This window comes from Notolabrus celidotus, chromosome 20, assembly GCF_009762535.1.
Source record: "Notolabrus celidotus isolate fNotCel1 chromosome 20, fNotCel1.pri, whole genome shotgun sequence".
Taxonomy (NCBI): domain Eukaryota; kingdom Metazoa; phylum Chordata; class Actinopteri; order Labriformes; family Labridae; genus Notolabrus; species Notolabrus celidotus.
In genome coordinates this window covers 23,107,109-23,120,849 of record NC_048291.1, presented here as the reverse complement: position 1 = coordinate 23,120,849, position 13,741 = coordinate 23,107,109, and the positions used below count along the sequence as shown (strand labels likewise).

General features: G+C 41.6%; 1 protein-coding gene across 1 annotated transcript in view; it reads right to left on the bottom strand.

The window, feature by feature from the left end:
* The window catches only part of si:ch211-210g13.5 (inactive phospholipase C-like protein 2), a 63,788-nt gene extending 50,714 nt beyond the window's left edge, over positions 1-13,074 (bottom strand). The window contains exon 1 of the mRNA XM_034711830.1: positions 12,272-13,074. Coding sequence (XP_034567721.1) covers positions 12,272-12,559 — 288 coding nt within the window. The 5' untranslated portion in view covers positions 12,560-13,074. The remainder of the gene's footprint in view (positions 1-12,271) is intronic.
* Positions 13,075-13,741: the final 667 nt, after the last annotated feature.

Sequence of the window (13,741 nt, the reverse complement as noted above, 5' to 3'; positions counted from 1 at the left end):
CAATCAGAGCCACACACACTGACCTTAATGCTCCCTGATTACCAACCTGACTCCCTTGTCGCATGAGTGTGTGACCTTTTCACACAATCACACAATCACACACTCAATGGTACACTCACTTACGTGGGCATATGCATCCAGGATACAGTCCCACACACACACACACACATGAAGAAGTACACAAATAAAATTGGATTGCATGCAAGCTGAGAATAATTTATCTCTCCTTCTCTCCCTCTCCCTCTTATCTGCACCTCTGCATCCATCTAAAAAAGACACATTAGAAGAGTGGTCCTCTCACACATGCACCTTGCCAAGGCTGTTGACAACTGGGTCACCCTGTGCTGACAATTTGTACCCACTTCATGACCTGCTCTCTGTCAGCTAAAAGGAATCTGGCTTTATGAAACCATATTTATAAGGTGACTATAAAAAAGGCCGCCTCTGCTCCAGGGAGTTATTACACTAATAATTTGGGCATGTTTTTCCCCATTAGCCACCAACTGCAAGGCTTTATAGTTTTGGGGTTGATTTATCGGCCTTCATTAGATTTCTGTGGTTTCACTTGGCATGACTGTTTTTGAAAGGAAAGACACTTTCATGTTGTTGTGAACATGCATAGTTACATGGGTATTTAAGATTACATTTCAAGTCTGTGAAAACAGCAAAGCTCCAATTGAACCAAAAGAAACTTTCTGACAACATATGAACATGCCTGAGTGTTTTATATAGACACAAAGAAGCCAGAATGTCTTGACTTTTTGCTAACTTTTGCATTTTCTTGCAATGGCCACCAAACTTTGACAAAAAACATGATGTCCCTGAGATTGATTCGATTCCTTTCAGTATAATTTTTTTTGCTCTACCAGCACCCACTGGGGGACCATTGGTTGGAAACTGCTGTGGTACTTCAGTTCTGAAATGGAGTAGGCTTTTCAACACTTGTTTTGCCACTGTTCTGGGACTGTTATTGACACACTCTGACTCTCTTTTTCCCTTGCCGTGAGGGAAAAAGGTGTTTACTCCTGGCTGAGGGGCTCAGTCGGAGCTGCAGCAGCCGTAAAGAAGCAAAATAAACATTTGGTTTAGCATTTAGTCAGCATGGACGGTTTGACTGTCAGATGATAGTTACATAAAGACTGATAAGGGGGGATTGGGGCCTTAAAGCTTAGCAGTCAAACTTTAAATCGTTTAAGGTGCTTGGTTATTTCCAATAAGTGTTGTGAAGTATGAAGTCACTGAGGTAATAATAATGTTTTAAAGACTCATTCTGGGACTTATAATTTCTACATCCATCTTTATTTGCAATTTAGCTCAAACACTACCTGAAATCTTTAGACACTGCTCTGAAAAATATGTTTCTCTTTGGAGAATTAGCTCAAAGCGTCTGCATATTCTACAGATTTAGAACAAATCTTGAATGGTCATTTGGGCATTCTTTAGACTATTCCTCTTCCTTTTCATAAAGAGAACCAACATCAATGAAGTCCCTCTCTGTCATCATCATGGCCTCTTAGTCTCTCCCTCTCATATTTTCCCAGCTCCGGGGGAGAGCTCACTGCGCAGTATCGTATTTCACACTGCAAAGTCCACATCTATCTCTCTCAAGCCTTCTACACACTCAGTGCAGAGAACACTAATAAAATCCCTCACTCAAAAAGTCAGAGCAAAGCCCAGCCTGCTCCCCCCTTCACACAAACTGTATACTTTCAGAAAAAACATAAATATACAAACAGATATGTAGAACATTCAGCCGATGAGGACTGCTAAACCAGAAACCCTGAGCTGATAGAAAGCTGGGATGACATGAGACCGCTGTGCCTAAACCTCAGATCGCTAAATTTATATCTTATACTAAATTCTCAAGGCTAACTGAGGCCTTTCTCTGTCAGGAACTACCACTACATCCATACATCATGGGAATGAAAATACACTCTTGACACATGCACTAAACATAAGACACACAGATGTAGAGCGTTTCCATACTGAACACAGAGAGCGAAACCCTGAAGAACAAACCACCCCTGTTTTCTGATTAAGCTGCAAGGACACAAACTGATGCTGCACAGGAAATGCTAGTACTGCAAGCCTGTTTTCCTGTGTATCAAAATGCTGTGTTTGTGTTTGCGTTTTGAGCACTGTCGGAATTTTTGAGTGACATGCCTGTGCTTGCACTGTAACCTGCAGAAAGAAGCCCCGGAGCAACACACATACTCAGTCACAGCCGGAGTGAACGAGGACATTGCAGCACAAGGAACAGCGAGTACAACATCTGTAACACAAACAAGGCAGATGGCCTCGGTAACATCTGCGCAGGGTGGTGGATGAACTGTAATTATTTCAAACGTATTAAACAATATGTGCTGAGGAGAGTCTACTGTGAAAGACTTGTGAAATGTGTGTAGATGTCAGAGTTAAGGTTGGTTCATCCTTGGAGGTATATGATTTATTCAAATGCATGGGGCATCGACTTCCCCTCAACAGAAAAACGTAAACATGTGAAACTAAGACAAAATGGCTACGTTTACATGAGACTTTTAATTCCTCTTTAATTCCGAATTAAGATTAAATCCTCTTTAAAAAGATTTAAAATTACCATGTAAATACCTAATTCCGAATGAAAATGATAATTCCGAATTAAACTTAAATCCGATGTAAGTGGCTGGTTTATTCTGATTTTAAATCCGAATTGAATAATTCCTCGATCATGTATACGTTCATTCCGCTTTAAATTAATTCCGGTCGTTCTGCACATGCTCGTTCCCTTGTCCTGTCGCGATGACGCACATATTCCGCGCTGGCTGGCACATATTTCAGGCTGAGGTAGAGCAGCCGTTGCACTAACCAGCTTTGATTCGCCAAAGTACGGTCTTCCGCCTCCCTTCTCCGGTCCACTATCTCTCTTCTCCTCCTCAGCTGACGAAAGTGAAGCAGTATGTTTGTGTCGAGCTGCTTATTCAAAACTATAATCAAAATCAAAGCGAAAGTTGTACTTATTGTGTGGTCTTCCATGTTGTAACCGAAAATGAAAGAAGCAGGAACTGGAGTCTGTTTTCTTCCGGTAAACGTAAATACGTCACGCCCGCCCCTGTCCAATCAGAACCCTTCCTAACCCCCAGACCTTAAGAGGAATTGAATAAAAACAATTAAATGTGTTTTCCATGTAAACCTCAATTCGGAATTACTATTTCCATATAAACACGAAGGAGAATACTTTAATTCGGAATTATTAATTCAGAATTAAAAAACATCATGTAACCGTGGCCAATGTATCCTGTACATAAATCCTGGCCACATGGCTGAGTTGAAGTCTACTTATTCAAAATGGACAATCATGGAAAATAAACAAGACAAATAAATTGTATATTACATCCCTCTCCAATTACATAAACATTTCGAACCTGTGCTTAGAGCCAAAAATTCCCACATCTTTTGCCATCTGTGGCAGAAGATGGCACCATCTGTGGATCTCTGGCAAAGTCTGGTTTCCAGGGGGCTCTCATAAAGCAACGTGGTAGAAAGATCCACACTAAAGCTCAGATCCGGGTATCAGTAAATAAGCTAAATACAACCATCTGACCGCTTACCATCATGAGCTTAAGAAGCCAAAAGATTTATCCACTATATTTAGAGTGACGCATAATCTATGTATACACTTTGCATCAAGTTTTGCAAAGCATTTAGTCTGCATAATGGTTCCATTTTTAACTTCTTAGGTTAGAATTTGAGCATGCAACAACTTCTGCTAGTGTCTGTTTATAAAACTAAAGAGTTGTATATCTAGAGAAGAGTTCAGGCACTCACAACATTCAAAAGAATTCATCCACTTGAGGCTGTTAATGTGTGCAGCTAAGTTCATGATGACTTCCAACAGATGATGAGATGTTGGTTAAAAATGGTAATTTAACAGATACTTAAAAAACTGACAGGAAAGTGGCCCGATCGTTGAGTTTTGTTTGTCTTGTTCAACAACCACATTCATCTACTGGTAAGTCTTTTCCATGAGAGAAATAGAAAGAAGAAGAGAGAGAGAGAGAGAGAGAGAGAGAGAGAGAGAGAGAGAGAGAGAGAGAGAGTGGGGGTAATTTTTTCATCACATTTCAATCTGTAAGTAAAAATATGTGTGTTCTGGCATCCAACGATGATAGTTACTTGTCAGAAAATCTAAAACTGATTACAAGACAATCTCATCATACTCTATGAAATGCAACCTGACAGGGCAGCAGACTGCTCTGATTTATAAAACTCAAAAAGCAGTCATCTCTAATCTTTAGCCTCCAATCTGACTGAATGTAAGGTCAAATCCCCAAATGTAAAGCCTATGAACAAACCTTGGTCTTTGTTTGCTGAGTCGTTTTATGGTTTGAGGTTAAACAGAATGCAAAGGTGGGAAAGCGAATAATAACAAAAAGCAAATATTTCAAAGAAAAGGCTGAGTCCGTGGACAACATGGTAGCTTCAGTCTTATCAACAGTTTTAATGCATCTCATTGTCTTCACCCTGGAAACAGTTCCAAAGTGTTTAGTCTTCTGTCACAATGGAGAGGAATGTCCGTCTGTTTCAATACGTAAAGCTGTTGTACTTGCCCTTTACTAGAATGCAGCAAAGTGTCCCATTAACATTCAGCATTGTCACTTCCGATATTGGAGTGACTGTCACTGCGGCTGAAAATGACCACACACATGCACAAGGACACTAACGTTCCCCCTTGTAATCGTTCTCTCCCGGTTTCAATCTCAAGCATACAGATGACTCCGCAACACCACCGAGGGCAGCGGGAGGAAGAGGAGGGGGGGGTAGAAGAAGAATGAAATGGTGCGGACGTGAAGACAGAGCTCTCCCTCTGGCAGGCCAACCGAACAGATTGACTGTCTGAGTAAATAAAGCTAGGCCTACGAGGACTTGGCACTGGTCTTACCTTAAACCCTCCTCCTCTGCTCTTTTTAATTAAGTTGCATAATGACAGAGACCCTGAAGAAACAGAGCTGGCTCCATCCCCTAAGTGTCCTGCTCTTCAGTGGGATTATCTGGAGTAAATAGGATTCACAATATTTTAGGCACTCGAAGCATGAGCGCTACATGCCTTGAATGAGTGCGCCACAAATTTAAACCAGAGTTAAAGTTATGTTATGTTTAGAAATGGCGGCAACTTTTCATAATGCCGAACTGTTTCATTTCTTTGATGATTTCAAACTGTTTCATCATCCTTAGTCACACAGTCCTCCTCTGAGTGTTCAGTTACATCGGCTTCCTGTCTAACTGCACATTATGAGATTGAGAAGAAGTGCCATGTATGCTCTACAGGTATTAGAAATATGTCAGAATAAAGCCATGTGGGGCAGCTCTTAGACATTTTGTTCTGTTCTTTCTTCAGACCCCCGTTTCTGCAGCCCAGATTAACTTTAGAACCATCAGGCCTGACTAATCTGTATATGACTCAACCTGATTTATGTCCTTGAAAGGAAAACATCTATCCAGGCAGGGCAAAGACCATTCAGTTCAACACTGTGTGGTCACATCTCCTTATCTAACCTGCACTTCTTTACCTTGGTTTTTGAGTATACATACACTGCTTCCTGCCTCGGCTGCAGTGTAGCACACATCCTGCATGAGTCCTGAAGATTAAGACTCACCCAAAACACTCCCTGTTGGTGTCCATTCAAATCAAATGTTCTGCTTTGAAGAGCCATGCAGGGCTCAATTTGAAACAAGGGTAATGAAGGTCCCATCCCAAGTCATTATCCTTCAAGGGAATAAAGGGCAAAGAAGGATTAGGAGGCAACTTTAGATCACTCCACCCCCAACAAGCAAGAGATGAGTAATCACAGGCACAAACTTTGGGGCTTTATATGGATGTCATGAGCATCATCCATGTATCAGCTTTGAGGATAACTGGCTCCTTGTCCAGGAAGGAACAAATAGTTAATCTGTGTGTTTCCTTCAATTACTTTGAAATCACAAAGACCAGATATGCACTCTTTCAGTAGGAAAAACATCCCAGCTTTAGTGGTAGAGCTTACTATGATGTCAATGAACTATGAGGGAGAAAAATCAGTCATCAGCTGTAATTGAGGCAAAATGTTCAATTACACATGGTATTGATTGGAGGCCATATTGCCCAGCTCTACTCTGACCTATTTGATTTCTGTCTGGCTCTTGAAGCCTTGTCACAGAGTTAAACGACAGTGATGCAGCAAGTGGTTTTGTCACAAATTACAAGAGAAAAGATAAATGTACATGGTCAAATGAAACAGATTAGAAAGAGTAAGCCTAAGGCAAACAAAAAGCAAACATTAAACACAGCTGTTGATTTAATTTTGTTCTTCCGGGATGATTTTGTTCTAGGAATGCATTTGGGGCTCTTGATCTCAGAATCTCTCTGTGGATGAGTGACCTTTATGAAACTGTTGATGCATTCGTGCTCCGTTTGACTGTAAGCTGTGGATTCAAAGACAAAGAGCCCTATTTGGGATGTTTGTATTTTTACAGATTGCTGGTTTGAGAGAATCAGCCAAAAGAATAGGCGATGATTCAGCAGCTCCAGACGTCTGTAATCACCACTCCACATCTTCTGCTGCCTCCTTTTCAATGCAGAGCACATCTTGGTTTTCCAAAAATATCTTAGTGTTCAAAACAGGAGGTGCAGTGGAAATTATGGGAATGACTTTTCACTTTTAAAATCCTTAAATGGACAAATCCATCCACCCTAGCTGTTGTGATCTCTGTCCATTAAGATGAATTACAACTTTAGAGGGAAGCTCTTATTCTATGGAAATACTATCATACACACAGAGAGGCAGGAAAGTGCTATTCGTTCAATTCTCATCATCACCATCCCAATCATCATCATCATCATCATCATCTCAGATGAGCCCTCTAAATGTAATCAGTGTTATTAGTTCAGGCTTGCACTGTGGTGTGCTGGGTCTTTTAAAGGACATGAAGAACACACAGTAGCTCAACAACAGCTGTGAGCAGAGGCGACCTGAAAGTGGGATTCAAGTTTGGACTGGAAATTTCTGGGAATTACCAACAATGTACCTGTAGGCCGCTGTCCCCATATTGTCCATAGTCAATAGGTTTAATGGTAGCTGTATCGACAACAAGCATTGTCACCTCCCCTCCACACACACACCCCTTTAAGTGGATTCCCCCTTTTGAGGTCACAGCAGAGGTCAAGCAGAAAATCAAATTAAATGAAGACAAGAGGAGCAGAGCTGATGAAAGGGCAAATGAAACAGACAATTAAGGGCTATAAAAGAGACAAGTAAATCCATAATCATAACTAGCTCCATCATAGGACAGATATTTAAAACACTATGCTTTTGTCTGTTAGATCCCTTCCAGCTTTGTTTTAATCCACTTGTTCGACCGGTTTTGAGCAAACTTTGGAAAATGTCACAAACACAGTAAATTACTCATGTGAACTTCTCCATGAGGTTTTCTAAAAACATGATTTACTGTTTAACATTATGGATCCCACACTTTCTTAAATGTGAAGCAATAAAAAACAGTTTTCTAAAAACAGAATTCAATCGAAAGAGACAATAATTCAGTTTTGATACAAACTTGGCGTTAAGACATCAGAGTTCTTTGAACAGAGTCTATTTATATCTGTATTCAAAGTCAACATGAACTCCATAAGAAACAGATGTTTCAATAAGATCATGCTCACTATCATCGAGCAAACCACCTTTAAGAGAAGATTTTGGAGTATTCAGATAAAATAAAACTCATGACCTGGCAACAATCCCTGACATCAATCCAGCTGGACCCCTATGAGATGAGCCTGAATGCACCCTTAAAAAGACTATCCGCCCGTCAACATTAGGCAATTATATAAGGTTCTGTTGCCTGCATGGTTAGCTTTAATACTTGGACCTCAGAGGTATGATGTGGGGCGGCTCTATTTGGTGCTTGATGAGGTCAAACACAGAGCTGAGCCCTTTTAACTCTTCATGGTCAGTGAGTTAAGCACAAAGACTTAAGATTGAAATGAGCAGTATAGATTCTGTGCTTATTTCACATTCTCTTTCATACTCATGGAGCCGAATTCATTGTTTCACCAGGAGCAGGTTTTGGAGATGCAGGAATACAAATATCACAACACACGTTTTCTATTTTTAAACAAGAAAATGTCTTCTATCTAAATTAAAGGAACACAGTTTTGCGGTCTTTCTTTCAAAGCCAATGTACCAAACTGTAACTGACCTAAATATAAAGGAGTACAGAAGCCTAAATAGATGCACTAATACCAACACTTGAGGCCAACACTGAGCAGATCTATTCAACTCTGTTTATGTTCCAGTATTACGGCATCAATCAGCAGGGTGCTGGGTGCTTGAAGAAGAACAAGGGAGTGTCAGATGTTTGGAGGTATTTCATGTTCAGTGCGCCAAGAAGTTCTCCTGCTACTTTCAGTTTCTGCAAAGGGGTTACATTTTATTTTACATGTTAAGCCCTCAGCCAAACAAAAGAAAGACCTCTGTCTCTCCTCTACATGGTGATGGTTTTAGATCTTGGTCTTGGGGATGGTAAAAGTGGGATTGTCTGTAGTCAGGAACAAATCTGAGATTATCATTTTCAAGACCTCTGGAAAATGAAGTAGCGCATCAACACCTCCACTAGGATGTCTCCTTTTCACTAATTCAGAGAGGCCTTCTCTCTGTCTGCAGGATTGCCCCTTCCATAAGCCAATCATATATGTCAGTCCCTTATTAAGCATCTCAGCACACTCTTGAGCAGATGAGTGGCACACTGGGTCATACTGGCTCTAATCTGTTACATGAGGTCATGAGAGGATGAATTGATAGCCTGCCACTCATGGAGGCAAAGTGCCAAGGTAGAAAGGAAAGAGGACTTTGCACAAGACAGACTGATCTCCCCGTGTGATCTTTATTGATCTCTATTCCCAGTGGACGTTTACTGTGTTTTATAGCTCATGTCTTTTCTTCTCTCTGGAATACTTTTAACCCGTCAATGAGCTGCTTTTCACCTTGCAGATCTATAAAAGTAAATGTTTTTTCTTTACTCTTCTGCCAAGTTTCAGGACTCTACAGAATGCAGGAAAGAGGGTGAATGAAAAAAGAAGGGAAACATACGACCGATGTATCCGATATTCCGTTTGGATGCAACACTATCATCTTTAAATTCTTGGTTAAATCCTGTTTGCTCCTTTCCTCGATGTGCTGGTTGTCAGTTCCCCCCCAGCAAGCAGCCAGGCTGGAGCCAGCCTTGCAGCTGTCCACAGTCCAGCATTACATAACTAGGCTGCATCACAAACCCCCCTCCAGCCACTCTACAGACTCTCCAGCATGACAGTGTCACCCCGCTGAGGAAATGACAAGAGGACCAAGTTGGATGCCTGCTTAAGGGACAGAAACACAAACCACTCTATTCTAACATTTGCTTATTGAAGGGGCCTAGTTAATGAGGTAATGCAGAAATGTAATTGCTCATTTGCTTCCCTATTCCCATGGATCTGTAACCCCTTCACCTTTAAAACCTCCTATCAAACACATACACGCGCACACATGCACACATGCACACATGCACACACACCAAACTGTGGCGAGAGGGTGTGTTGAAGCTATACATGGACCAAGCTGCAGAATAAGTGACCCAATTTCCAACCATGGAGCACGCAGTGTGTCATTTCATGGGCATAGATTAATTATCAAATGGCTCAAGACACATTACAGGCGCGGTGACCGGAAAGTGTCACCTCAAAGCTTTTAATGTATTTATGTTAATGCACAAACCTGTTCTACAAGGCTGCTATGTGATCAACCTAGAAAAGAGCTAATGCAATGACACATCTAACAGCAACTAGCTAATCACTGAAGGACTTCAGAAACAAATACATGTTTGGGAATCTCTCGTCTATTGCAAATCTGGCAAAAAACAATGATTTGTTTCTGGTTTAATATCAGTTTTTTTGATAACATGTACTGATGTCTGAAGTGCGGCTGAATCCTGAAGAAAGGTATCCCCCCCTTTTACTTTCCCTGCATCACTTTCGAAAACTGAACAATCTGAAGTTTCTTCTTTCACCAAACTGTCCTCCTTTCCCTTTATTCAACCAACGACATGTCTACAGCCATCTGCAAACATGCTCATCAGACATCAACAGAAGGAGAGCCTGTAAGAAGAAATGTCAGGGCACTACAGAGACCATAAAATGTTAAGAGCGACAATTAAGTGACTTGTTTTCTACAAACAAAATACTCAAAGAGCTACAGAATGCAGATCATTCTGGTTTCTGAATATCACACATATGGCCTCCTTCCAGGCTGAGCGACAATTTCAGAGTTTACGCATCAACAATAATTTACTCATTTTTGGAGCAATACATGAGGCACTGCTGTAATTTATCACACTATGCTTGCAAAGCACAGCAGGATCACTTTCTAGTATCATATGAGCGCAGTATTTGGAGAATGAGCCATTGAAGATTTGTCATCAATCACATCGAGACAGCCCAATCCCCTCAAGCTTTTTTGCCATGCATTGCTCATGAACCTCACAGTGGTTGACTGGTTGTTGTTGGGCGAGAGGGGGGATTTGAGGCTTTGTAAGCATATAATATTTCAAAGTTATTTTTTAAAGAGGAACAAAGGGTTTGTGGTAAAAAAACAAAACAAAGAAAAGCCTCAGGATGAAAACAGAAAATGGTGCTGCCTTTACTTGGGTTCCATTGAGTTGGCAACATTGAACAGGGACAGAGTCTGAGTGTACACAGTGTTTGCCCACATCCACAGGTAATTCAATACAAGGGGTAACAAAGAATTATCCTGTGTTTTGTGTCAGTTGCTCAGCAAGCCAAGTCTGATATGACAGAATATAACTCTCCAGTGTGTCCTCACCTACGCAGTACTTCACCAAGCACACTTTGCTGAGGCCTGTCATGCGGACACATTGCACTCCTGGTCGTAAAAGCTAGGTATTCGTGTGCACAAAAAGAATGTAACAAAGCATAAATCACATGAAAATGTTAGCCATCTATGTCAGTGTGTGTAACACAAGTTAATTAACCTTCAGTAATGGGAGCACTTTAAAGGCTGGGTTGCCAAATAAGATATCAAATGTTAGAACCAGACTACCAATTACTGGAACAGACAGATGTCCTGCCCCCTGGCCCCCAAAAAATCTGTTTTATATCAGACAGAGGTTTTCATGTGTCACCAAGACCTGCGCTTACTTCTTTAATTTAGATTGTCAATCATTTCAGCTCTGACTGAGCATACAGCAATTCCACTAAATGTGAAACAGTAAATCTCAAAAAAAGAGTATTTTATTATCTTCTTTGATGTAATTTACAGGAGTACATAGTTTGGAACACTGTGGCAACAGGGTCACTGCAGCAATAGCTGATACCAAAGACAGAATTTTAAAGCTTTTTTTGCAACTGTTTGAAATGCCAATAAAGATTCAGCCAGTAAAACCAGCAGTGCTCAGGAGATCAGTGACTTTTCAAGACAGTTACAGCACATCTAACTTCATGACAAACTGAGTCTGGCACACAATGCAGGGACATCCACAGAGAAAGGAGATGTTCTGCTTAAAGCTGCTGTGAAGAACTTTTGATTTGTATTCATTTTGGCACCCCATTGTGGACAAAGTGATACCTCTTATCTCTTGGTCTGTACATGCAAAAGTAGTGTTTTCAACAAAAACCTCACTCTGCTGTCTTTTAACAGCCAGATTTATCACTCAGTGTGATTATTTCCCATGAAAACAGCCGAAAAAGGATGTTTCTAAAGCCAAATGTCAATCATGTGGTCTGACACCTACCCCCTCTGAGTGGTTTAAGGCATTAAAAATGACAACAGAGAAGGTATCAGTGTTGTTGTTTATGGTTTTGTTTGCTTTTGAAGGTCATAAAGAGGCATCAGTGTTGGTTTCAGTCTGTTTCTCAGCTGGTGAAAAACTCCTCATAGTTCCTTTAACTGTAGATTTTAGGCATATTATTCTTGCTTTGTGTAACTAACCTATTCTGATGTTGTATAACTGACATAAACATGCTTATGTATCTTCTAGTTGGGTCAACTTGTAATGGGAGTTGCCAAAACTGAAAAAGGAAAACAAAAAGATTTTTCTAGGGTGCTCAGTGGAATTCCAATGACCCCTAAGCTTCTGGATCATAGTTTACGCTCTGGGTTTGCCACACATTAGAAGAGACTTCTATGTAAAGGACACTTAGGAAAACCTCCTTGTGTCACCTTGAGAATCCTATCTGAAGAGCATAAAGTGTTTCAACCAACCAACCAACCTTCATGATGCCGCAAGGTGGGTTCCCAGCTCCCTGAATTCTCTCAGCGGAATTATCACGGCTGCCACTCCCGATCCTTGGACTGCTGTGCTCCCTGTACCGTCCATTGGTGTAAACTCCTTCGGCCCCGTAGCCTTGGGCAGCGGCTGACACCTCCAAGTACGCCCGGGTACCAGTCGGCGTCAGCGCGGCCGCATCGCCGGTGATCCCCGATACGTTGGTCGCGCCCTGGATGGCAGGATCCAGAAAATGTCCCGACACAACATCTGAAGCTTGTACCCCTGCCATGATCCACCGGTGTTACAGCAAAGCCCTTCCCTCCACAATGAAACAGCCCATTCTTTTACTGCACGGTGGACTTGTTGACGTCCAGGGCGGCTCGTCTTCCTCTCCGGATCACTACTGAGTCTGAAACCGGGCAGCGGACGGTCCAACTGAGCCGTCCTGCTGAGATAACGAGCAGACGGCGTAGTCAACCCAGCACGCACCCTCGTCCGATTAGCTGTCTTCAGGCATGTACACAAAACACACTGCAAATACTGACTTGTGCCGAGGGTTTGCTGCTGCTGCTGCTGCTGCTGCTGCCGTGTGTGTTCACAGCTTCTCCTTGTCCTCAGAAATCTGTTTCTCTCACCACGTTCACTTCTGTGGACTCTCCGCTGTGCGCATCGCCTCGCGTCCTCTACTCTTCTGCACTGCTTGCAAACAGGAAAGCTTCCCCTCTACACGCATCCGCGGGACAATTCAAGACTGTGGGAGCGCAATCGCAATGAGCCACATGCACACAGAAGCGCGTGCATGTGCAATTGAATCCAGCAGTCCGCGCGCAATCACAGTAAGATTCTGTAGGCGGTGTGGGCGCCCTCCATGTCCCTACTGCTAACCTAGCGGGCGATACTGAAAGTTTATGGCCAAGAAGTGTTCACATAAGGCACTTTAAGTTTCATACAAAAGGAATTATGTTAACTATCAATAGTTCAAAGTTCATGCTGTAATGAGCTTGTGGTTTACTCCTCATTCTCTAAAAATGCGCACTCTTTAGGCTCTCCTTCAGTGGGAGCTAAGGTGCCAACATATTTTAAGAGTTAATTAACATGAACTAAAGTTATCCAGATGTTAAAAAATTACAAGTTAAGTTTGAGAGTTTTAACTTTATTGCAAATCGAATTAAATGGATATATTGTAAGCTATACTCATCACATTAGCAGGGGCGTGTCCAGAACTTTTTGACCGGGGTGGCCCAACTGAGGCTCTCACATAAGCAGGGCAGTGCATTTACAAATAAATGACATACCCTTTCTGTCTTCACAGCCTACTTTCATTAAAGTATTAAACAGTTGTTATATCCCTTTTGACTTGGAAAAAAACATGACAAAAGTGGCATACATCTTTTAAGCTTAATTCTTTAAGGTCTTATGAAAGATGTTTTTTCAAAGTCACATTTGAGGGCACTAATAAAGAAAACCACTG